At 41.3% G+C, this 25669-nt stretch overlaps 2 protein-coding genes across 4 annotated transcripts in view; one reads left to right on the top strand and one right to left on the bottom strand.

Annotated features, from left to right (window-relative positions):
* The first annotated feature begins 69 nt into the window (after window positions 1-69).
* LOC149317988 (actin-like protein 6A) lies at window positions 70-22017 on the top strand. 3 transcript variants are annotated; one of them, XM_089508786.1, is made up of 14 exons: window positions 70-214; window positions 2641-2717; window positions 5357-5531; window positions 6855-6955; window positions 7493-7590; window positions 7901-7995; window positions 8677-8783; window positions 10914-11003; window positions 12051-12112; window positions 13724-13838; window positions 16021-16101; window positions 18726-18821; window positions 19776-19862; window positions 20466-22017. In XM_089508786.1, the coding sequence occupies exons 1-14, from the start codon at window positions 205-207 to the stop codon at window positions 20544-20546; spliced, it is 1275 nt and encodes a 424-aa protein (XP_089364912.1). In that variant the 5' UTR covers window positions 70-204; the 3' UTR covers window positions 20547-22017. The 3 variants fall into 3 exon arrangements, with proteins under 3 accessions (XP_089364912.1, XP_089364911.1, XP_089364913.1); XM_089508785.1 differs by lacking the exon at window positions 70-214 and adding an exon at window positions 905-1067; XM_089508787.1 differs by lacking the exon at window positions 70-214 and adding an exon at window positions 2232-2250.
* Window positions 21906-25669, bottom strand: part of LOC149317987 (large ribosomal subunit protein uL29m-like) — a 5576-nt gene continuing 1812 nt past the window's right edge. The window contains exons 2-7 of the mRNA XM_089508790.1: window positions 25243-25388; window positions 24573-24633; window positions 23493-23589; window positions 22637-22767; window positions 22136-22231; window positions 21906-22014 (exon numbers count right to left, since the gene is read on the bottom strand). Coding sequence (XP_089364916.1) covers window positions 21906-22014; window positions 22136-22231; window positions 22637-22767; window positions 23493-23589; window positions 24573-24633; window positions 25243-25388 — 640 coding nt within the window. The remainder of the gene's footprint in view (window positions 22015-22135; window positions 22232-22636; window positions 22768-23492; window positions 23590-24572; window positions 24634-25242; window positions 25389-25669) is intronic.

Genomic DNA, 25669 nt, shown 5'->3' with positions numbered 1-25669 from the left:
GGGCTGGCTTTGGACCATAGAGGAGCGCGAGATAGAGCGACAACAAAGCGGAGGGGAGAGAGTAGCCACAGCGGCCCCTGCTGGTCGGAGGTGTAAAAGCTGCCTTTTCCTTGACTGTAGACAGAGAGACCTTGTAGGACCTTTGAGACTGAGAGAAAGAAGATGGCAGCATGAGCTTCCCTAGACTTAAGTCTGCTTCCTCAGATGCATTTATGTAATGTATATAATGTCCAAATATATGTGGAGAGATCTTGGCGCACCTTTGAGACATACTGAAAGGAAAACAAAACTATCAGCATGCTCTTTCCTAGACTTAAGTCTGCTTCCTCAGGAGCCTTTATGTAATGTAATGTCCAAATGTATGTAGGGAGATCTTGTAGTACTGTATTAGCTTTCGTAGACTTCAGTCTACTTCCTCAGAGGCATTTGGTAGCCCAGACACACACACACACACACACACACACACACACACACACACACACGCCGTAGGTATGTGAGGATAATGCCAATGCAAACTCTAAATCAGATTAGCACGGAAATCATTCCTGCAACCCAGAGCCACACAGTATTTGGCCACAGAGCCCGAAAAACTCACACAAAACGAGAAATTCAAAATCCTTTCAGTATGGAGATGAGGTTGCAGGTCCAGCCTCAACACACTACAAATCCCAGCATTCCCTAGCCTTAGAGATTCTATAACCGCCCCCTAGCCATTTCCCCGCCCCCTTTTGGGGCGTGGCCAACGCGCAACCAAACAGGAGGAGAGAAAAAAAGCCCAATGTCGGGCCGAGCCACAAAGACGGCCTATCAGTGCATCGCTCTCGTCGATGCCCGCTCCTGATTGGCTCGTTGATTCCCTCCCCGCCGCGATAGGCCGGCTTGGAAAGCATCCTTGCTTCCTATTGGTCGAGAGGAGGAGAGAGGGCGGGAAGCAGCGAGGCAAGGCGAGCGGGGTTGAAAGAGAGAAAGGGGGCCAGGCAGTCAGTCGGGCGGTTTTTGTTGGCGGCGGCGGCGGCGGCGGCGCGAGGAGCCGAGAGCAGCCATGAGCGGCGGCGTCTACGGAGGGGGTGAGTGGCCAAGAAGGTGGAGGGTCCCTTCTTATCCCCTTCCCGCTCTAGCGTTGGTGGGGCCTCTGTCTCTTTAAGGCGGCCGCCCAGGGGAGAATGCCTCCGCCTGCAGCTTCTCCCCTCTCCCTGTCCCTGTTCGCTGAGGGGAAAAGTCTCCCCCGCTTTTGGAGGACAATGGTCCAATTTGACACCACTTTAACTGCCCCGGCTCAAGGCTGTGGAATTCTGGGATTTGTAGTTTGATTTTGCACCCGCACTGTAGAATTTATTATTGTTAAGATGTATTTATAAGTCCTGTGTGACATCCCTTTAACAGCCATGGCTCAGTGCTGTGGAATTCTGGGATTTGTAGTTTTATGATTCTGCATCTGCGCTGCAGAAATAATCCTGTTTGAGACCACTTTCAACCGCCATGGCTCAAGGCTGTGGAATTCTGGGATTTGTAGTTAATGATTCTGCATCTGCGCTGCGGAATCTATGGAATCCCGGGGCTATGGAGTTCTGGGATTTGTTTGCTTTGCTCTGGCGCCACAGCAAACTACAGTTCCCAGAATTCCCTGGCCTTGAGCCGTGGCTGAGAAAGCGGTGCAGCGTCTGTGGGGACAAAGTAGCCTTCGCTTTTCCCAGGATTCAAAAGACTTAGGTCGCATCCACACTGCAGAAATAATCCGGTTTGAGACTGCTTTAACTGCCCTGGCTCAGTGCTAGGGAATCCTGGGAATTGTAGTTAACTGTGGCACCAGGACTCTCTCTGACAGAGAAGGCTCAATGTCTCACAGAAGTACAGTTCCCAGAATTCCCTAGCATTCAGCCAGGGCAGCTAAAGTGGTCTCAGACTGAATCATTTCTGCAGTGAGTTTTGGCCCTCAGCCGCCTTCGTCTAGGAAACCAGCCTTAGGGCCTTCAATATCATCACAAACACTTTGGATTCAGCCTTGCCCTAAAAGGATCGGATCCCAGGAGCGAAGTAGGATCAGCCCTGGTCAATAATAGCAATAATAATTGAGGGCTCTGCTCTGGGCCCACAGCAAACTCCAACTCCCAGAATTCCATAGCCCTGAGCCAGAAACAGTTAAAGCGGTGCCAAACTGGGCTATTTCTCCCATGTGCACACAGCCTACATTTAAATTCACCATCCCTTCATTCACAGTTTAAAATTACCTGGGTAAACCCGCCAAAAAAGGTTAGCACTTGGATTGTTGTTGTTATATTTATTCATATCCTGCTTTTTCCTCAGCCTTGGGGCTCAAAGCGGCTGAATGGGATGGGAGGCGGTCAAGGAATGAATGCCCTGCTGTAGGCTATATTTCAGGGGAAGGAACTGGCAGATGCAAGACTGGCAAAGTGAAGAAATTGGCTTTCTGCAGTGTGTTTTGGACACATCTATCTCTTCTGACTGATGCCTGCATTTTCTCTGAGTGCATTTTGACTCCATTGTGAATGCTTGAATGGTAACAGCTCTGTCTTCTCTGTTACTGTCAAGGACCATCTTCAGCCCCTGGACATAACTGTTTGCTTCATAAGGCTTTGATTTTCTTTTGTTTTCATACAGTTAATCATTTGTGTTTTGCAGATGAGGTTGGAGCCCTAGTGTTTGATATTGGTTCTTATACTGTGAGAGCTGGCTATGCTGGAGAGGACTGCCCAAAGGTAAGAACGAAAGTGAGCTATTATTGCCGGACACTGATGCCTCATGTCAGTAATGCACTGGAAGAGGGTACATGAATGTGAATTGGAGCTGGATATAGTCAAGACTTTTTTCCATCTGAAAAGTAGATTAGATCACAGGGATTCAACCTGTGTTGCATGAAATTTTGCTTTGCCTAAAAACGTGGGTTTGCAGTTTGCTGTGTTCCTGGAGTGAGCCCTCAGTGTGGAAGTCCTGGTTTCTGTGATGACTGAACAGTGTTTAAATCAATCATAGAATCATTGAATCATGCAGTTAGAAGATACTACAAGGGCCATCCAGTCCAACCCCATTCTGCCATGCAGGAAATCTCAGTCAGAGCATCCCTGACAGATGGTCATCCAGCCTCTGCTTAAAGACTTCCAAAGAAGGAGACTCCACTACACTCCGAGGGAGTTTGTTCCACTGTCAAACAGCCCTTACTGTCAGAAAATTCCTCCTCATGTTGAGGTTGAATCTCTTTTCCTGGACCTTGCATCCATTGCTCCGGGTCCTGTTCTCTGGAGCAGCAGAAAACAAGCTTGTTCCCTCCTCAATATGACTTCCCTTCAAATATTTAAACAGGGCTATCATATCACCTCTTAACCTTCTTTTCTCCAGGCTAAACATTCCCAACTCCCTAAGTCGTTCCTCATAGGGCATGATTTCCAGACCTTTCACCATTTTAGTCGCCCTCCTTTGGACACGCTCGTTTCTCAATGTCTTTTTTGAATTGTGATGCCCAGAACTGGACACAATATTTCAGGTGGGACCTGACCAAAGCAGAATACAGTGGCACTATTACTTCTCTTAATCTAGACACTATACACTTCTATTGATGCAGCCTAAAATCGCATGGGTCTTTTTACCTGCTGCATCACACTGTTGACTTTTGTTCAACTTGTGTTCTACTAGAACTCCTAGATCCCTTTCACATGTAGTTTCATTCAGCCAGGTGTTCCCCATCCTATATCTGTGCATTTCATTTTTCTGCCCTAAGTGCAGTACCTTACATTTCTCCGTGTTGAATTTCATTTTGTTAGCTTGAGCCCAGCTTTCTAGTCTATTCAGGTTGTTTTGAATTTTGATCCTGTCCTCTGGAGTATTAGCTATTCCTCCTTATTTGGTGTCATCTGCAAGTTTGATGAGTATGCCCCCAATTCTTTCATCCAAGTCATTGATAAAGATGTTGAATAGCACTGAACCCAGGACAGAGCCCTGTGGGACCCCACTGGTCACTTTCCAGGATGAAAAGGAGCCATTGTTGAGCACCCTTTGGGTTCGGCCAGTCAACCAGTTACAAATCCATGTAACAGTTACCTTGTGTAGCCCGCATTTTACTAGCTTGATGGCAAGAGTGTCATACATCAGATAACACCCATTCTTAGAGATGTGTGTTTTGGCCTCAAATGTCTTCCATTTAGATTACAATAACATTGCGGGGCTGCCTTTGAAAACTGTTCAGAAATGTAAGTTGGCCCACATGCTACAGCCAGGAATGAGTTACAGGGAACACAAGGTTTCCTTCTTAATGATAGCGTCACTGGTCTATTTCCAAGTACTATACATAGCGGTTATTATTATTACTATTATTAACTCTTCTTTCTTCACCAAACTGGAACTCAAGACATCATGAATCCCAAACTAATAAAGCCCCAAATGCAGGAGTGTAGGCTATCTGATAGGCCATGTTTTCTCCTACCAGCCTGCCCAGTCTCTCATTGCTTCACGTGAGGCCCTCCTCTTGGTCCCACCGTATTCTGTTGATGATGGAAGAGAGTGGCTGCTCTCATGACTCCCATCCTGTTGCTCTTATTGTGTTGGGTTCTCCTGGCAAGTTTTGTTCAGAGGGGGTTTGCCTTTATCTACCTTGGAGCCCGAGAGCCAGGGTCACCCAGTTGGTTTCCATGGCTGAACACAGATTTGAAGCATGGTCTCCAGATTCATAGTCTAATGCTTAAACCACTACACCGCACTGTCCCTCCCACTCCACTGTACCATGTGAAAACTGTTTTGAAAAGCACTAAGATCAGCTTCAGCAGGTGCCTGGATCGTACTGGGGTAGGGGTAGAGGCCTCTGTTCAGTGGCTTCATATCTTTGGAATTGACTCATCCAGATATATGTACCACTTTACTACTTTTGTCCTTAAAAATGCTGTTGCTTAAAAAAATCTTTAGCTGCTGCTGTTCTCGCTCTGTGTGTGTGTATATGTGAAACAAGTATCTGTATTTTCATATATTTTGCAATCAAGTGAAGACTATGTGCCATGAAAAGCAGGTAAATACCTTTTAAATGGTTATATATTTTAAAATATGCGAAAGTGAGGGAAGAGATGACAACAAGATAGCACTATCTTTGTGATTAGTGTGTGTGTGTGTGTGTATATATATATATATATAGATATATCATATCAATAAATCACAGACGGGCAAAATCCGATGTGCCCAAGAGTATAGCTCTATTTCCAGTTTTCTCCTGTGGTTTAGCAGTTTCTTTCTCTTCTCCATTAGGACAGACACTAAGTTAAAGAATCCGTTCTCTGATAGTTTGAGCTTGATAAGGGGATACGTAATTGTGTGTGTGCTGTTTCCAAACTTATCATTATCATCATTATTATTGCAGGTTGACTTTCCCACTGCCATTGGCATGGTAGTGGATAGGGATGATGGAAGTTCCATGATGGAGATTGACGGTGATAAAAGCAAACAAGGGGGCCCTACTTACTACATAGATACAAATGCCTTGAGAGTTCCAAGGGAGAACATGGAAGCCATTTCACCTTTGAAAAATGGAATGAGTATGGTGCTTTGCATTTCCTCCCCTTAAAACTGGTATTTCATTTCAGAAATAGCAGAAATAGTTACCATTGTTACTTGCAAAAAGGATAATGCCCTACTTGAGAGAAGACACTCATGGTTAGGAGGTGAAAGAAATTTGGTTTTGATAGTGTGTGTTGTGTGTTGGCCTTACTCTAGTTTTCATTTCCAACTCAGTATATCTATGCATGTGTAAATCACACTGATTTCATAGAATCATAGAGTTGGAAGAGACCACAAGGGCCATCCAGTCTAACCACCTGCCATGTAGGAATACACTATGAAAGCACCAACAGATGGCCATCCAGCCTCTGTTTAAGTTAATGGCTCTAATCTAACAATTGTATTAAGGCCTCTCTCTTCATGGGAGTTGCCATTGAGGCTTTGTAAATAGAGAAACTTTGAGGTGGGGAATTTGAATGTAGCTTGCTCAGATGATAAACTTAACTAGCTTTTGTACATCATTGTTTACAAATGTCTAGTTTCCCCCCATAGTTTCTTGTCACTTCTTAACTGTAATTCATCTGTTGAGAGAGCCCTTGATCAGAATGTTATTTAATGTTTTTCATCAGATTTTTAAAAAAAAGGCAGAAAGTGGAAAAAAGGGAAAAAGAAAAGTGGGGAGCATATAGAATATGAAAATGAGCTAGATATATCTTTTAATATAAGGTAGAGGAAGTGAAGGCTCATCACGGCCACTTGCAAGGATGTTTTGACCCCCCCCCCTTTAAATTTAAAAGCCCATGGGTCGGCCTTCCAATTTTCTTCTGTCTGTGCCACCCCTTAATCCCCAATAGTTGTGCACCCCAATATAAGCTGATCATATGTCCAGAAACAGATTTTCTATATCACAGTCAAGGACCACTATGTTTTATGTTTATGGGCAAATAGTATATATTTTTAATCAAACACTTTTACCAGATAGTTAGGAACACATCTTGTATTCTATGGTTCCTTCAAAAACTGATTGTACTGTTGCCCACACAGGTCTGTCTTGCCCAGTGTATGTCATGTTATCAATCTCTTGTTATTTTTTTTAGGGCTGTGAGGTCTGTTGAAAGTTAAGATTGGAAAGCTGTGTTCTTGAGTCAGTGGCCCACTGTTTCGTTGGAGCAAGATCCATCCCTCCGTTCTGGCTAGGATTGTACTTAGTGTTGTCAAACCTCCATCCTGCTTTTTTTCCCTGCCTCCTCGTTATCCACATTGGACTCATGCTAAGCTTGATGCTGATAGTATACTTCAAGTTGCACTCGTAACACTATTTCTAGCAAAAACAGTTTGGGTTTTCTTTGTTGTTGTTGCAGTTGAAGACTGGGATAGCTTCCAAGCAATTTTAGATCACACCTACAAGATGCATATTAAATCTGAAGCAGCTTTGCATCCTGTCCTAATGTCTGAAGCACCAGTGAGTAAAAATCCAATATTTTTATTTATATGGCTGGTTAGGTTTGATACATAGATGTATGGCAGTTTAAGAACTGTGAAACTACAACCAGATGGAGGAGGAAATGGATTATAACTTCACAACCAGGCCTTGAAAATCATCTAGCCAGTTGGCTGGGGTATCTATTTCTAGACTGTTTCTGTCTGGTTAAAAAAATAATAAATGTAAGCCGCCCTGAGAGCCATTAGGGCTGAAGGGCGGGATATAAATACCTAAATAAAAAAATAAAATAAAAAAATAGACTGTCACTATGTAATTTTTAAAGAGAGAATATACATTTTGCCTGATGTTGTGATTACTTTATCCATGAAAGCATTGTTTAGCAGTGCTATCAGTATTTTGCCTAAATGATAAACCACCCTCTGCCTTTTAAAAAGATGAAGTAATATAGACTTTTCTGTCATGTAGTATTTTTAAACTGAACATTTAAATGACAATTAAAGAAATGTTCCTTTTTGGGGCTGTATGTGAGAACATGCTTTTCTTTTTCTCTTATAGTGGAACACTAGAGCAAAGCGTGAGAAACTGACAGAGCTGATGTTTGAACATTATAATATTCCTGCTTTCTTCTTGTGCAAAACTGCAGTACTTACAGCGTATCCCAAAAATGGTGCAGGTGGTTTTTTTGGAGGGGGGGGGGGTTGGAGGGGGGAGGTTTGGCTGTGGTTGTCTGAGTATTGCAGAATATCTTCCAGTCAGTATCCCCAAACATACCTGTAGACATAGGGCTTTTTGATCCTCTAATAGACTTTGAAATTCCCCTGGGGCCAGAAAACACCCCAGAACTTATTGGAGTAAATATGTATACTTAAAAGTAGCTTCTTATTGCATGTATATATTCTGGGCGAATCTGTATATTGTTGTTCATGTACACATTCTTTTATATTCCTCAACTACTTCTAATAGCTTTGCTAATGGCAGATCCACAGGTTTGATCTTAGATAGTGGAGCAACACACACCACTGCAATTCCAGTGCATGATGGATATGTTCTTCAGCAAGGTAAGAATAATTTGAAATGGCCTGATAGCAATCTGAGCAGTCACACTAAGAACTTAGTAAGTTCAGGACAAACAAATGGGAAGATTCCTTCATGGACAGCAAGTTTAGATAAGTCATTGAATTTATTGCTGAAATATATGGTGATGGCTATGAACATAGATACATTTAAAAAATAGATTATGCAAAATCATGAAGAATAGATCTATTAATGTCAATAAATTGTACAAGTCAAAATGGAACATCCATATTCAGAAGCAGAATATATGATACCAGGTGGTATAGCCACATGCTGTGAGAAGGTCTCATGTTTTTCTTTGTGCTTGCCACAAGCATATGACTCGCTTCTTTGGAGAAAGAGTGCTGGACTACATAAGTTTTTGTTGTATATCCTCCAGGGAATGGTCCTGGTCATTCTGAAGCCAGCTTGACTCGAGTGGCTTGGAATGGTATTGCTGCCATGACAGATATAGGCCTAACTCAAGTAATATCAGGCCTAATACAAATATCATGTTTTAGAAATTTGCCCAGGAATTCAGGAAGTTTTAGAGTGAAAGCACAATGAGCCATTATGATGCAGACATGAGGAGGCGGTTGCTTGGTTGATTCATCTATAAAACATTCTTGCTTGCAAAATGTCATGAGAGTGGGATTCAGCCTTTTCCTCATATTCCACTTTTGTAGGGATTGTGAAATCGCCCCTAGCTGGAGATTTTATTACAATGCAATGTAGAGAGCTGTTTCAGGAGATGAATGTCGAGATAATCCCTCCATATATGATTGCATCAAAGGTAAGAAACTATGGGATGATGTGAAGGGGGTCTCAAACTGGATGGCCAGTAGCTTGGTTTGCATGTATATTGGCTATTTTTCAGCCATCTTACCTCCTGTTCAGGCAGAGGTTCTCAGATGTTCTGAACTCCTCCCTCCCCCCCCCCCCCAGCGTCCTCAGTATTTTAGGGTCCAGCAACTAAAAGTTGTATAAGTATTACACACTTGCTGATTAAATAGGTGGACCACTGTATGTGAGAGTGGATCAGTTTTTGCTCCTGCAGGACACAGCAATGTGCCTGGGTGAACAAGAAGCGATAATACATCATTTCTAAAGGCCATTGTCAGATTCATAACTGGAAATGAGGCTGTGGGAGGAAGGGTTCCCACCTTGATTTTAGGTGGTTTGGGGTACTTTGGCATTGTTTGGGGGTGGAAAGGTACCCCAAAATATTCCAGTTCAAAAGACACATGGGAGGCTCTGGAGCAGGGGTAGGCAACCTTTTTGAGCCGGGGGCCGGGTTGCTGTCCCTCAGACAACTGGGGGGCCAAAGCCGGGGGGTGGAGCTTCCACCCTCTGGGGCGGAGCCGCGTGCCAGGGCGGAGCTTTCACTATCCGGGGGTGGAGCCACATGTCAGGGCAGAGTTTCCACCCTCTGGGGGCGGAGCCACATAATAATAACAATATTTGCAATCAGCTACTAGGCAATGCCATAACACAGGAAAAATGCATGCACACTGTCTCAACCCAGAAAAGAGCAAGCAAGTCCATGTGGGGGGATTTTGCAAAGAATACCAAAGGATAACAACAATAATAATAGCAATATTTGCAAGAATGGAAGCTACTAGGCAAGGCCACAAAACAGCAAAAAACGCACGCCACTGTCTCAACCCAGAAAAGAGCAAGCAAGTCCATGTGGGGGGATTTTGCAAAGAGAATACCAAAGAATAAGAACAATAATAATAGCAATATTTGCAAGAATGGAAGCTACTAGGCAAGGCCACAAAACAGCAAAAAACGAACGCCACTGTCTCAACCCAGAAAAGAGCAAGCAAGTCCACTTTCTTTCTCTCCCTTCCTCCCTCCCTCTCACTCCCACCCTCTCTCTCTCTTTTCCCTTCCCTCCCTCTCTCTCCTCTCCCTCCCACCCTTTCTCTCTCTCTCTCCTCCCTTCCCTCCCTCACTCTCTCTCCTCTCCCCCCACCCTTTCTCTCTCTCTCTCCTCCCCTCCCTCCCTCTCTCTCCTCTCCCCCCCCACACTCTCTCTCTCCTCCTCCCCTCCCTCTCTCTCTCTCTCTCTCTCTCTGTGCCTCCTCCTCCTTCCCCCCCCGCTCCTCCGTTTATAGGAGGGAGGAGGGAGGGCGGAGCCAGGAGGGAGGTGGGTGGTGCCCATTGGAAGGCCCGCTGCGGCTGTCGGAGCCCCGTTTCAGGGCTCCGGCTGCCGCAGCAGGCCTCCCAAAGGCCCGGTGCGGCTCCTGGTGCCCTGTTTCAGGGCACCGGAGGCCGCAGCGGGCCTCCTAATGGGCGCCGCCATTTTGCCCTTCCCTGCTCTGGAGCATGACTTTAGGTTGTTAAAACTAAATGGCACAGATTCAGGATTGAAGAGTAAACTACATTTTCCACATGCAAATAGTATTTGTTACTACAAGGTGTAGTGATAGCCACCAGTTTGGATATTTTCATAGGGGGATTTGAGTAACTTATAGAAGATAAGGCTGTCAGAGTCTACTACTCAGTTTGACTATATATTACCCCCAGAATCGATTGCAGTATGCTTACATATATCTGTTCCTGAGGAGCACAAGTGAGAGACTGCTGCTGCACTCATTTCCTACTTGTTGGATTCCTGGCCTTTGTGGGGGCAATAGGCTGGGTTTAGATGGTATTCTGGTGAATGCCAGCACTACTGCTTTTACTGTTTTAGAGATATTAAATGATGAAACCTCATGTGTTTGTTCCAGTAGAATTTCCCAAGGGGGCTTTAGTTTAAGATCTTTCCTGGGGGAGGCTTAATTTACAATGTAATCTTCAATTCAAAGTCATGGTGGGGATCGGTGATTCATTGAATTGGTCCTGTAGAATGATAACATCTTCCTTGGTTAGCGTGTGGACGTGGAAATGTTGGAATGACCCTAGTTTGCTATTGCAGGAAGCCGTTCGTGAAGGTTCTCCGGCAAACTGGAAGAGGAAAGAGAAATTGCCACAAGTCACAAGGACTTGGCACAATTATATGTGTACTGTGAGTATGTGCTGCTGGACCTACAAAGAAATTAGCCTCAGAAGCATTTCTTGCAGTAGGTGATAAGACAGATGATCTGGTTTGTTGATTTAAGAATATAAAATCTATATCTATCTATAAGGCATACCTCTCTCCATGTACATTGACGCAAATTGTGCACCTGAAGGAGCTGAGTGAATCAGGGTTCATCGTAGCACAAGTAAGAGTGAGATGCCCACTTCAAAGAGCTGATTTTGTGGTTATGAAAGAACAGCAATTTTTTTTAAAAAATCTATTTGTTGTGGCTTTCATGTCCTTATGACTTCTGAATATGTTCAGGACTGCATCCATAGGACAGTGGTAAAAGTCTGGACAAAGGCAAATCAATGGAAGAGAAGAGAGGAGGGTAATGAAGATTATAAAAAAGAGTATTGGGTTTGCCCCCCCCAAAAAAAGTTGTGAAAAACCTTGTTTTAATAATATTTAAAAAAAAAAATTTTAAACCCCTTTTCATCCTGAATTTCTCACGTACGGTAATCTGAAAGCTACTGATCACAGGATACCATAGTTTTACTGCTGAGGATATTAATAGCAAAGATATCTTTAGATATCTTTCTGTGTGATATGTAGAATATGGTGAAAGCCTTACTAAAATAGCCCTACTAAAATATCCTTAATTTTGAAGATGGATGTTTTGATGTTTGAGAGGGTATTTGATTGGTTTGCTGTTTTGTAATCTTGAACCAGATCTGTCCTCTTTTGAATTTATCTGGGGATTTTCTGCTCTTACACTGTCATTTATTCTGATTCACTGTGATATGATGAATACATCTCCGTGTTTTTGCCAGTCTGGGATTCTCCTAAACACTGCAGTATATCTGACCTCTTTGGTTCTGGTGCTGTTTCACATTCTGGTGTTCCATCTGTCATTGCTGTTAGTGAGAATATATTGTTCTACTGTATCTAGTTCTACGAATTATCTTTATTTTCATATGTAGAAGATAATATAGGATTTTGAACAAGAAATTTCATAACACATCATTTCATGGCTATCTTTTCTTTTTGCAGTGTGTAATTCAAGATTTTCAAGCCTCTGTCCTGCAGGTGTCTGATTCAGCATATGATGAACAGTATGTCTTTCTAAATTTAATGTGAAATTTAGTGTCTAACAAAGGCAGGTTACACACCGCCATTTAGTACGTATTCTATACGTACTAGGGTTAGGAAGGGGCGGTGCTTCCGCACCCCCCTAACTCTAGTACGTATAGAATACGTACAAGATGGCGGCGCCCTGTTCATACGGGCGCCGCCATCTTTACGTATCGGACGCTGTGCGTCCGGACGTCACGCGGCGTCTATGACATCGCGAGTCCGCCCCAGGCGCCTCGTAACGTCATAGAGGCACCGCAAAAAGAAGCTCCAAAATGGAGCTTCGTTTTTGCTCCACGCGGGAGCCGCGCGGTGTGGCTGCTGCGGCTCCCTCACGGAGTAAATGGCGCCGGCGGGAGACCACCGTTTCTATAACCCACCAAAGAAACTGAACGTACAGTATTTCTCTCTTCAGACTGTGATGTGGTTCGGATATAACACTGCAGCAACAATGCAGTTTGAAACTGCTTTAACTGCCAAGGCTCAGTGCTATGAAATTCTGGGAATTGTAGTTAGTTGAGGGTCCTGAGCTGTCTGACAGAAATAGCTAAATGTCTCACAAAACTACAAATCTCATAATAGCATTGAGCCATGACAGTTAAAGCAGTGTAAAACTGGATTCTTTCTGCAGTGTCAATGTGCAATAAGTCATAGTTTAATGTTATAAGAACAGGCCTAGTTTGTCTCCCACATCAGAGGTATTGCTGCATTGGGCAGGTTGTTCTTCCAGGGCTGCAATCCATTGAGGGCCTTCTTGCATTGCCTGCTCCATATTCAGCCCTTGCCCTGCCATACCTCCACCAGAGCTCTCCGTTTCTGATAACTTCTGCTGCTGCTCTGATGTGCCCCCACTGACTACTCTTCCTTCTCCCCAAGCAACAGCACCAGACGTATCACTAATGTTCTTTTGGGATCTCTAGCAGGCTGAGAGAAGGCCAGGGAGCAAATGGGCAGCTGCCACTATTTGCCCTTGGGCCACCAGGCATTAAGGTACATCACTGCTCCAGGCTCACATGTGCTCTGCCCTAGGTGTCATAGCTGAGGATATATTTTGATTTCTTCATTTTTTATCTCTGGCTTGCTGTGTTGTCCAAATGTGGACAAACTGTGGTCAAACCTAGCTTTAGTTAGCAGGAATAAACCTATTTTAAGCCACAGTTTATAAAACACACTTGCTTTCACTAGTCCTGGCTAAGATTATCCACAAGTTAGAGCTCAAACCAACAGTTTACAATTTGAATGACACCCAGATAGTAATTAATCTAAGATGAAAGCAGAAGCTTTTAATTTCAACTTAATCCAGAGTTATCTGCATTTTGAAGCAAATTATATGAGGAGTCCACTTTTCACATGACATATTGTTTTACAAGTGCAAACTAGAAACTTTGGGAGGGGGGGGATGATGTATGCATAATTGGTTGTAGGTATGGTCCATTCTCTTGTGTAGCCCAAAGCCTGTTGGGTATTCCCCCATCTAATCAATATTTCTCAGGATTTTTGTTGAGGGGGGGAAATGGATAGGAAATACAGTTCACTTTGGTGCATAAGAAGTACATTCTAACTCAACTAAAATGAATGGTTTCTGCTTCCAGGGTGGCTGCACAGATGCCAACTGTACATTATGAGTTCCCCAACGGTTACAACTGTGACTTTGGTGCTGAGCGGCTAAAAATTCCAGAAGGCTTGTTTGACCCTTCCAATGTAAAGGTAAAATTTTGTAGGATGGTATGTAAAACCATTCTGTACTCAGATTTGCTAGCGTTTGGAAACATTATCTTCCACACTACCATGAGAGGCAGCCCCACCCCGCATTCTGATTGTGTGCTACTGGAGGAATTGAGAAAAGTAGCATTACTAACAAGTAACATTACTTGTTAGTAATACACTACTTTACTCATTGAGTTAGAGATATTACGCTTCCTTGGTTATGAGATCAGCTTTATAAGCTTAAGCCTGAAAATAAAAGCAGACCCTCTTCCTTGATGCAACCCAGCACTTACAGGGAGGCACTAGAGGACTTCTCAGAAAGTGTTGGGTCCTGTCTGAGAAAGGAAGTCCTAGTTCCTCGGAATTACTTTGAATTATGCATTTACATTATGGAAGCAAATAGACATACGTAGGTGAAGAGTTGTCCCATATTCTTAACATTACTAATTGGTTTAGAAGAGAGAACGAAGAATTCGTTATAGAGTTTCAGATTAGCAGTCCTTTGTGTGTATCACATGGATTGCATTTGCTATGAAAATCTCCCCTTGTGCCTTCTTTGTGGGGTTTTCAGCACCCACAGAGCTTCTTGATATTTTGCACGACCTGATAGTTAGTTGTCTGTCTATCTGCCTTCTTTTGCTATTTAAGTTCTGTACGCTATTCTTGCTGTTCTGATTGTGATATTATTCTAATTTGATTATAATCTTTTGGTACAGTCATCCCTCTATCCACAGATTTTTTTTAACCACGGATTCAAGCATCCATGGCTTGAAAATATTTTTAAAATATATAAATTCCAAAAAGCAAACCTTGATTTTGCCGTTTTTTATAAGGGACACCATTTTGCTATGCCATTATATTTAATGGGACTTAAGCATCCATGGATTTCGTTATCCATGGGAGGTCCTGGAACCCCAGCGGATACCAAGGGCCCACTGTAATTGTTACAAATGTTATGTGTAAAATTCTTTTAGACTTTTATATGTTTGTGGATGAAAAAAACTTTTGCTAATGTGTGATGTTGAAGTTTTGTTGTACCACATAAATGAAGGAATGACACATAAATGAAGGGATGGCACCTTGTAGTCTTCCCAGGTGTTGAACTCCAAGTCCATGGTCCTTTGTATTGGCTGTGCTAGGTGGGGCTTTTTGGAATTGCAGTCCAACAACATTGAGAGAACAATGCATGATATAATTAGACAGGTCATAGCATTATTACATGAAGGTCAACATGTACATTCTGCTAACAAGTTTGAATGAGGCTGGGCTCTTGTGAGCTGGTATGAATTTGGCTTGCATAATGCCAAAGCCTTGGAATCGTCTAGTTTTGAAATGTTACTTAAGGACTGGTCACTGTTCTCAATATAATTGCAATATAAGCTGTTATTTGAATTCAGAAAATATCTGAGGATGAGCTCATTGTAACTCCTTTTCTGTTCTCGTTATGCATGCACAAATACAGAAAGACACACTCTTTTACCATCATTCTGCCTTCTGTCCTCTATCTTGCACAACTTGTGTCCCACCAAAATGAACACAGCCTACTATTTAAGTATTGCAGCCCTATAGCGAGTGGTAGATCCCCATCTTTTACTGCCTGCCAGGTATTGCAGATAGAGGAAGCTAGCTGAGCACTTGGCAGGCCATAACATTTGGACAACATTTAGGTTGAAGTTGTGTAGTCTTGTCCTGCCTTTTCTTTCCCACATACCCACCCAAAGGATTCCCCCTTTTTATTTATTTATTTAGAAAATGCATTGTTAAATGTCTGGGACATAATGACTAAAGGCAAAGAGAAATGTGATCTGTGTTGTATTACTTTGGAAGAAAATATATTTTTTTGATATTTCAAAATTCGGAAATAAGAAAGGTATACATAGATAAATGGGAACACTTTTCTTTTTTCAGATACCTTGAATAATTGTTGTACACTAATGCGACACTAACAGTTTTCTGATTCTGCTGCAGATTTTATACTACCTCTTCTATTCTCTTTTAGCAGAGTTGTCATGTGTTCTTTATAAACAAGGAATAGGTTACCAAGATTGATTGCCTATCTCCCCCACCTAGTAGTCCCTGAGCACATTGTTAATAAGGAATGTTATATGAAACTGTTCTTACCACTTTGATTATTTTATTGTAATAATGTTCATTCAAATATTTTTTCTTTCTTTCCTTTTAGGGTTTATCTGGTAACACAATGCTTGGTGTAAGCCACGTGGTCACAACGAGTGTCGGAATGTGTGATATAGACATCAGGCCAGTAGGTATTAGTTAGCAGACATGATAGGTTTATACAAAAGTGATCTGGGATACCTCTCTTTATCCCTTTGATAAAATCTGGAGTGCTAGGCTTCTGTCGTCACACAACAATCTGAGCCACACAGTTGCTGTTGAAAACTCACTTTTACATAACTGTAGGTAACCCAATGTTCTATCTCTGCCTCCTAATTTCCAATTGGATGATAATACTGGCATAGTATATTGGTTTGAATGTTGGACTAGGACTCTGGAGACCAAAGTTCAAATCCTGGATCAGCCACGTAAACCCCTGAGTGACCGTGGGCAAGTCACACTTTCTCAGCCTCAGAGGATGGCAATGGCAGCCCCCCTCTGAAGAAACATGCCAAGAAAACCTTAGGGTCACCATAATTTGGAAACATCTTGAAGGCACACAACAACAAATATTATTAAGCACATTATAATGTGGGCCATTACTGTGTTATATGCACAGATCACTTTAAAGTAGTGTTGCTCGGGTTTTGACCTTCTGCATGCTTTGGACTTCAGCTCCAAAGAGCCTCTATCAGCATGGTCAATGCAAAGAGATTTTTTAGGACCCAAATATTGAGAAACACTTAAAAAGACTAAGGGGCAAAACAGATGGCTCCTTTGCGGTGGCTTGGAGGCATGTCATTTAGATGATGCATGTCCCCAAGCTGGCAGGGAGCCTCCCACCCGACTGGAATGACCTGCTGGAGGAGATCCACCACATTGCTACCCTGGCGGCCTTTTAAAAGGCTGTGAAGATGGATCTCTCCCGGCAGGCCTTTTCAAACTAGCCTCCCCTCCCCAAGCACGATGCAGCTTATTCCCTCCTATTATAGAGTCCTTTTTATATTTTTCTTCAACTTTCTTGATCTTATCACAATGTTTTTATATTGTAAATAATTTAATTTAGTTTTATAATCAGGGATAGGCGGTTGGATGGGGGATTAATTTTAACTAGATTTGTACTACTCTGTTTTTAGATATTGTAACCCGTCTTGATTCCCCATGAAAAGGCGGGCTATAAATAAATCATTATTATTATTATTATAACATGGCGGGCAGATTTGCGGCAGTCCGACAGCACAGTGTTTATATGCTGCACACCACAGGAGCACCACAAAGCTCAGTGGTGCTGGAAAAGTCAGCTTTTTGCTGGCTTAAAAAGCAGCGGCTTTCTGCTGCTGCTTTTTGGGCTGGCAAAAAGCCAGATCAAGGCTGCTGTGTGGTTGCTGCAGCTCCCATCCCTCTGGGTTGTCTCTTTCGGCCCTCTGTGCTGTGTGGTCCTGATAAGTTTGTTAGTAATGCGTTAGGAGCATGTGAAGCTGTCTTATGCAAGGTAATGTTGTCCTTGTAGTTCAGGATTGTTTTCTCTCTGGTGGCAGTAGTTTTTTGGTCTCTTAAAAAACAGAGGATAGAATTTTTCATAAATTTATACCCGAGCCTTTGTACCAAGAAACATCAAGGAGTAAACATGAGGTTTTCTGTGTGGACTGAGCTAAGATTTCTATATTATTATAGGTAGTGAAATATTTTACCTTTCAATGTATGAAGACACTCAGAGTAGTTAACAATCATTCATAAAACATTTTAAATGGGTTTTTAAAAAGAAACATCCCAGCTGGCTGGATCTAGAAAGAAAAGCAATAAACCCAAAATGACTTTGCTATGAGGTCCATAATATACAACCAGTTTCCATATAGGTTAGAAGAATGCTGACTTGGCAGATAAAGTTGGGAATGAGTGAAATTAATATATATTAGTTATGCTTGATTCATAGTCTGTTGATGTTGTTTGTGTGCCTACAAGTTGTTTCCAACGTATAGCAACCCTGTTATGGAGCTTTCTTGGCATGATTTGTTCCAGGTGGTATTCTTTTATCTCCCTCTGAGACAGAGAGTGCAACTTATCTAAGGTCACCCAGTGGCTTTCCATGGTTGAGCAGGGATTTGAACCCTGGTCTCCAGAGTTGTAATCCAATGCGCAAACTGCTACACTGGCTTATTGTCCATACTTCTGCTGAACTAGGGATTTCTACTTGCAAACTAAACATATTAGTGTGCCTGACATATCCATGGGCGCTGTTTTGCCAGCAAGCAATAGATACGAATTTTTTTTTTTACTTGGAGGGTTGTATTTTGCAATTTTTAACCATAATACAGAGAATTATATAACATTAATGTAGTGAGATATTCAAATAAGTATATGTCCTTTGATTAAAATACAGTTTAAAAATGTCAACAATTCACCAGGCAGAGAAAATACATATAAAATATATTTGTCTTGAGCTAAATGGCTAAATTGATATTTTAAATCCAGTTTAATTCCAAATACAGAGAAATCTGTCTTCAGTACAAAATTCAAATCAATTCTTAAAATTCAAAAACATGTCCAAAACCAAATCTACCTTTAAAAGTCAAGTTCAAATTACATTTCAATTAAGTCAAATCTGAATTCAAATCCAAATATATAGTTTCATTTTACTACAGTGTGTGATTTTCATTTATCTTCAGTTTATTTTCAGACTTGTGCTTTTATTTCTCTCTGTATATTAGGGAGATCAGAGGAGAGAAACTACAATTGTAACTTACTTTGTGAATTGCTGCCTTCTTTCTCCAGGGCCTGTATGGTAGTGTGATTGTAGCAGGAGGCAATACGCTACTGCAGAGCTTTACTGACAGGCTGAATAGAGAACTCTCCCAGAAAACTCCTCCAGTAAGTTTGCTGTGTTTTCTGAAATGCAGATGTTCCACTGTTTGAACTGACTTGCCATGCATAAACTGGAAAGTCATTGTGTTTTGATCTGTGATAGGCTTGTGAATTGCACTAGTATGTTTCCTGGTTTGCAATTCACTGGTGTGTTGGGAAGGAGTTCACACATATTGCCCTCTTATGCACAAGTTGGGTTCAGACACAATGTTGTGTATTTGCCAAAATGAGTGCTGAACCTGAGTGTTCCCTCATTTTCTGTATTGTCAAAACCAGGAAGCTGTGAATTGAAAATTTCCTTCAAACCTACTTGAAAATCATGGTATATGCAAACCTAGGAGGCAAGTTTGCAAGATGTTTGTTGGTGATAATCACCTGGTAATTCAAACAACTGTGACAATTTTGGGTGCCTAAGGAGGTACATGGGAAACCATATTGGAGACTGAGGGATATGTCACAAGTTATTTGCAACACAGTATTGATGTGAAGATGGATTTGAGTGGCTGCTACTGTTCAAAAGGAAAAAAATAATCCTATTAAGCATGTATAAGGCCACTTTAAAGCTACCATGTGATTGTTACACTAAACTGTTCGCACATTAAAATCCCTGCAGTTTCCTGGTGGGCAGTCTTGTTTATGTTTTCTTAAATGCTGTTTTTGAAGGGATAGCATAGAATAAGGAGGCCTAGATAAAATTTAGTTACTTTCTCTTTGAAAGTTATTATGTAAGTATGTATATATGTTCTAAGCTATCCTGATCTTCCTCCCTAAAGAATGCTATTAAGATTATGAACCCCATCATCCCTGATTATGAGTTGTAGTTCAAAGCAGCTTGAAGGTGCCACATTGGGAAAGCTTGTACTGAAATCCTTTAGGCAGAGTAACATTTTTTTTTACTTCCGATTATGAAAAATCCCTAAATCTCTTTCTCCCTCCATCAATAATCTCATCTGATTTCAGAGCATGCGACTGAAGCTGATAGCAAACAACACAACTGTAGAGAGAAGGTTCAGTTCTTGGATTGGAGGGTCCATTTTGGCTTCTCTGGTTAGTATGGTGCCAGGCTTGGCTGTTGGGGCTGCTGAGAAATGTGGGTTATTTGAAAGAGTGTTGGTGAGACTAGTGTTTGATAAAGGGGTGAAATCTGATGGAACTCTGTATGTACAGTATAAACTACCACACTCATAACATGTTTTAGCTGATGCTGTGTTGTATTTTAATCTGTTGTTCCCTCTCCCTATGGACTGAGGTGGGCAAGAGTAAGAATAATCTTGATGGTGTTTCCTGTAAGCATCTGATTAGTTTCTGTCTGAGCAGAATGTTTGAATTCATAAGATTTATAGGCTAATCAAAGGGCAATAAGCCTTTGGCATGATCCAATGTAGTTATGGTAAGAAAAGCCCAGTTTGTCCCCTGAAAAGGACAGGAATGGTCATTTTATTAATCTACTTTTAAAGCATTCAACAATCTTTTGATAGTGAATTCCACAGCTTAACTACATATTGCATGAAGTACAGATCCCTCTCATCTGTTCTGGACCTCCTACCATTCACCTTTAATGCATTACCCTCAGTTCTAGTGTTGTGAGAGAAAGAGGACCCTCTTTGCACCTCCGTTTGAGATGTGGCCATCCATTTTTGTGTTTTGCAGGGTACCTTCCAGCAGATGTGGATCTCCAAGCAAGAGTATGAAGAAGGAGGAAAGCAATGTGTGGAAAGGAAATGTCCATAAATCATGTGCTGCAGAAGTCTGCCTTCCCCAGTGCTTCTAATATTTGATAGCTTTAGTATACTCAGGAATTGAAGTTTTGTCTCTTTTGTAGGAATTGTGTACTTTTTGTGCATTCTCTAATTTCAATTTTTAACAAACCATAGGTATTTTAAAAGGCCAGACTGCTTCTGTCACAACAAATGGATGTCTGCATCCTTGGTAAATGCAATAATTCTTAAATTTTTTATAATTTTTGTATAAAATATCTATTTTCTGCAACCTTCCCATACAAATCTTTTTTTCCTGGGAACTAAGATATAAAACTATGGATGTAACTTCTTGCCTTCTGATGAAGTTTCTAAGAAATATGACTATCTTCAGACTAGTCTTCCGTGTTATGTTGGCCTTAATAAATTCCTCTAGTTTGTCTTAGAGGCTCTTCTCTTTTACAGTGATCCTGCAGATGTAGGTTTTCTTTTACAATTGCACAGTCGTAAAGTTTGCAGGGTTATTTTTCATAGTTAGTATGGATTTCCAGTAACCTTATTTAATGGACTAACAATAATGGATGTTGTAGTCCTAGCTAAACTAATCTGTAACAACTATTGGGAGATGGTGGTTACTAGGCTAGCAGTATGACTTATCTGAGGTAATTCTGAATACATTCTGGCCTGTTCTTTCTGTGGGTTAACACTGTGAATTCTACTAAATTGGTGTGGTTTGAATGTGTCAAAAGCCTCTGGCCCAGTTGACATATGCACAGTAGAAAGGTGAGTTGACAAACACTCTTCCATATTCTTGTTGTTATGGAAGGGCTTAGAACCAATAAAACAATTACATAACTATCTCCCTCCCAAGAATTAATACTATTTTCAGCTTAAAGCAGTCAACATGTACTAGCTCCTAAGCCATATTTATCCCAGGTACATGAATCCTGGTTAACAGTTACTATTCCTGATCATTATAGAGAAGGCCAGAGAATTCTGCATAACCCTGAAGTACTCTGGCCTCTGACTGAAGTTTTGCCCTGCAAGGATAGATATTTGTTCAGTGTAAGAACTGAGATACTCAGGATGCTATGCTGCAACAGTATTGTTGTATGGATGTAACGAGATTTAAAATAAAACACAGCCCTTATTTCATTAAATAGTAGATAACAAAATTGACAAATGATTCAGCAATAAAAGTCTGTTTGAACAGTATTTTGCAATAAGACCAAACAACTTTGTTTCCTTTAAAAATTATTTGTATTGAAGTTCTCAAATCACATGTTACTTTTTACAATTAGTTAACAGAGAATCTGTATCACATTTCCAGACAGTGCAACTATCTTCCTGCCAGTTTGATCAAATAACGAATTCTTCTAACTCCATGTTAAAGTTAAGATTGTTTGCGAAGATGAGGGAATTTTTTAAGTAGGAGCTTCTCTTTCTTTTTTTGCAAACTTTTCTTTTGGGCTTGACGGCGCAGGTATTTTTCCAGTCTGAGCCTGTGGGAGAGAACCAGTTATTGAAAGTTGAAATAAGAACGAAACTATTTCCCCCCCTTTTGACAGTATCTAACAGGCAAGAGCTCAATGTTTCTGTTTTAAAGGCTCCCTTCTGTCTTACCTGATAAAAGGTTTGACATTTGGCAAATAGAAGAATCGTTTCCTGTTGTGCCTTGCATTCAGGTACCAGGGAATTGCCCATTCCCTGAAGGTGTACCTGTGAGACATAAGAAATTGGAAGTTTGTGACTTGTTCTTTTTTTCTAGAATGCAGATTATAACACCTTTTTAGATGCAAAAAGGCTGGGAAGACTAGACAGATTTCCGTTGCAATAAATGCATTTTATTCTCCTCCTGTCAACATATGGTGATTATCATAAGGTTTCTCAGCAAGATTTATCCAGAGGAGATTAGCTATTGCCTTCCTCCAAGGCTGACAGATTATGTCTTGGGGTGCCAGTGGGTTTCCATGGTTGAGTGGAGATTTGAACTTTTGACTCCAGGAGTCTTACCCCAACACTCAAATCTTTAGACTATACTGGCTTTCACTCTGCCAGTGGGCTATTGTAAGTATTTGCTGTCTTACTACATATTGGTGCTATAACTCTGAAACAGCACCATACCAAATAGGGCGACCTAAAAAGTCATATCTCCATTCGCCTGGTCTCTCATTCTCCTGGCCCGTCTGTAAGAGCCGCAAAGCATCTTCTCTTTCCTGAATGACAAGATCCATCCTTTCCATGGAGTCCTTAACCTGAGGAGAACAAGAATAATTTTTACCTTTGAAGCCACCATAGCATACCAAAAACCATTGAGCCCAAGGGAACTCTCTGCCTATGCCGATTGCTATTGTAAAGGTAGTCCCTTGACATGAATGTCTAATCAGGACCGACTGTAGGGGATGGTGCTCATGTCCCTTACTAAGCCAAAGAGCCAGCGTTGTCCAAGGTCATGTGGCCAGTATGACAGCACCCACTGCTGTTTGTTAACTGGTACGTATCTATCTACTTGCATTTGCATGCTTTCGAACTGCTAGGTTTGCAGAAGGTGGGACTAGTGACAGAAGCTCACCCCATCATGTAGCACTTGGGTTTCAAACTGCCAACCTTCTAATCGTCAGAATTGGCATCTTAACTATTAAGTCACCACATCCCTATTGATTGCTATGACAAGACAGTTTTGGCAGCCCCATAAAAGTTCATACAGTACTCCCTACAAACTAAACAATGCTTGGTTAAGAAATATCTGCTTGGATAAGTGCTGCTGAAATAGGAACTATGAAATAAACAGAAAACTCAATGCAATTTGCACCAAAGAATTCCTGAACATATTGTACTATAACTCCCAGAGTTACAACACTGTCCAGTGTTGCACCACAAAGGAAGATGTAGTAATGGGGTAGAAGTTTGGATAAAATCAAATGTTCTAAACAGTCTTTGGAAGGTCCAAAGTATATTACTGTTAACAAAGGCATGCTACCTTTTCTAATCGCTCTGGGCTTGGCATTGGCAGCCTCTGTCGTTTTGCTTCTTGTTCCAACGTTAAAAGCATATTTCGCTCTTTTAGAAGGACATACCTAAGTCAGAGAATGTGTTGGTAAGTAACAGTGAGATCATAGAGCTCATTCAGAGAACTACAACTGATCTGTACATTTTAGTCATATGCAAGCAAGTTAATTTATTTTTACAGAATTAGTAGGTATCAAGTAACAGACTACCTGATGTATAGGCTTACTAGACAGTTATCTATAAATCCGTGAGTGAAACAGTTGGCTTGTTAGTACAAAATTTATATGTGAAATTCTGCCCAGCTATGACCCACTGCCTCTTGGCCATCATTGCCTCTTTGGGTTGCAGCACCACAGTGACAGGAGAATCCAGAAGTAGCAATTAAAATTCCTGTCAGAGTACCCTTCGGAACAAGAGTGTATACTCCTCCACAGCCTTCCCATTTCCTTCATACAAATGCCTAGGATCTCATCTGTAAACCCATGTGTGTAGTTTTACTCAAGTCCTGATTTGTCCTTGTTTTTTCCAATTTTACATTTGCATTATATTTACAAACACTCCTCAACATAGCTCATCTTCATATTTCCACTTTGCCACTTTATGCATTCACCTTCTTTCACAGACTTTCTTGTCCAAGCCATTTTTCACTGCATGCAGCCCTCCTTAATTAACTCCCTCTTTTCTAATTTTTCTGCTCAGTCCCCGTTAACCTCCTTTCTCAGTCATGTATTTTTCATCCTTCCAGGAGACTCTTTACACTAGCTTTCCTATATCTTGGGGTTTCACTCTAGCCCAGTATTATTTTAATCCCAGCCAAACTGAGATTACTCTTCCCCAGCAGAATCTGGACTGGAGAACCATCATAGGAATTTAGCTAAACAGCAGCAAAGTCTTCACTATCACAGGTGCAATCCAATATAGATCCTGAAAATGGTTACCAAGCACAAGCTTTGATTCTTGAAATACAGTATCATGCTCTAAGGAATGATGTCTTCTTAGAACAGTCCTCTTCAAAAGATGTAAAATATTTAATACAATGAAAAGTATTCACCAAAGTTTGTGCAAATCTTCACTGCTCTTGCCTCGGAGCTGTTCTACTGTCCAGGAATCCCCTATGGAAACCACAACACATACCAAAGAATGAGTCAGTTTTTGGAGACTAAGGTGTCTCTTATATAAAATGCAAAATCAAGGTTTGCTATTTGTAATGTATACTTTTTGGGAATATTTTCAAGCTGTGGCTGCTTTAATCCATAGATAAAAAATTTGTGGATAAAGAGGGCCAACTGTATTATTACTTTTTGAAAATTACTTTATGAGCTGCTCTGAGACTGTACTAAACCACAAATGAATTTGTATATCTCAACTCTCTTCCATCATGGAACCCACATGACATAAACAGAGGTCCCAGGAGGCCTCCCATCCAGGCAGTAAACAGAAAGGTGCATCTAGTTCATATCCCAGAATCATTGTTTTAAGTGAAGATCCGTTTTCTACCCACTCCAGTCTTTTCCCACTCTCCACCACATTCTTGACTTTCAACAAACCCTATTCTTAGGGGAAATGCATCTCTTGTATCCACAAGAGCTTTAAGAAACAGAAAATATAGAAGTCTGAAAAAAGGAAAAGCAGCCAAACAAAAAATTGCCAGATGTAATCAAATATTTTAAAATAAGTTAAGATAAATAAAAATGATACTTAATAGTTACAAAGTGTCTTACCAGATTTGACTTCTGCCTTGCCCCAGTTTTTAGGATCATCAAAAAATTCCTCCAGTCCACTTCGTGGCAAGGATGTATGGAGAGAGATACTGGGAAGGAATACCTTTGTTTTGCAAACATTCTTACGCAAATCATCGAGGATTATTCTGAAGAACAAAACAGACAGTGCTTTAAAGAGTATTTTTTCAGAATGTCTGAGTATTATCTACAATATGAGAGTCCTTTTCCCGAAAGAAGTGTACGCTTCCACTATGTATACATCCTACCTGTGCATAAATTCTCATGGACCATAGCCCTGGTTGCTTTGCAATGCTGGCATGTGTATGTAAATGTTTCTCTTTGCCTCCCAGTCCCTTCCCCAGTGCAATATAAAATTGGTTTTTGGTGTTTGCATGCACAATATAATAACAGGAATAAGGTGAAACAA

The sequence above is a fragment of the Sceloporus occidentalis genome, unplaced genomic scaffold, assembly GCF_023333645.1.
Source record: "Sceloporus occidentalis isolate IW3139 unplaced genomic scaffold, rSceOcc1.0.p SCAF_2, whole genome shotgun sequence".
Taxonomy (NCBI): Eukaryota; Metazoa; Chordata; class Lepidosauria; order Squamata; family Phrynosomatidae; genus Sceloporus; species Sceloporus occidentalis.
Note: the sequence above shows the minus strand (reverse complement) of the source record. Positions and strands in the feature narration are given on the sequence as shown.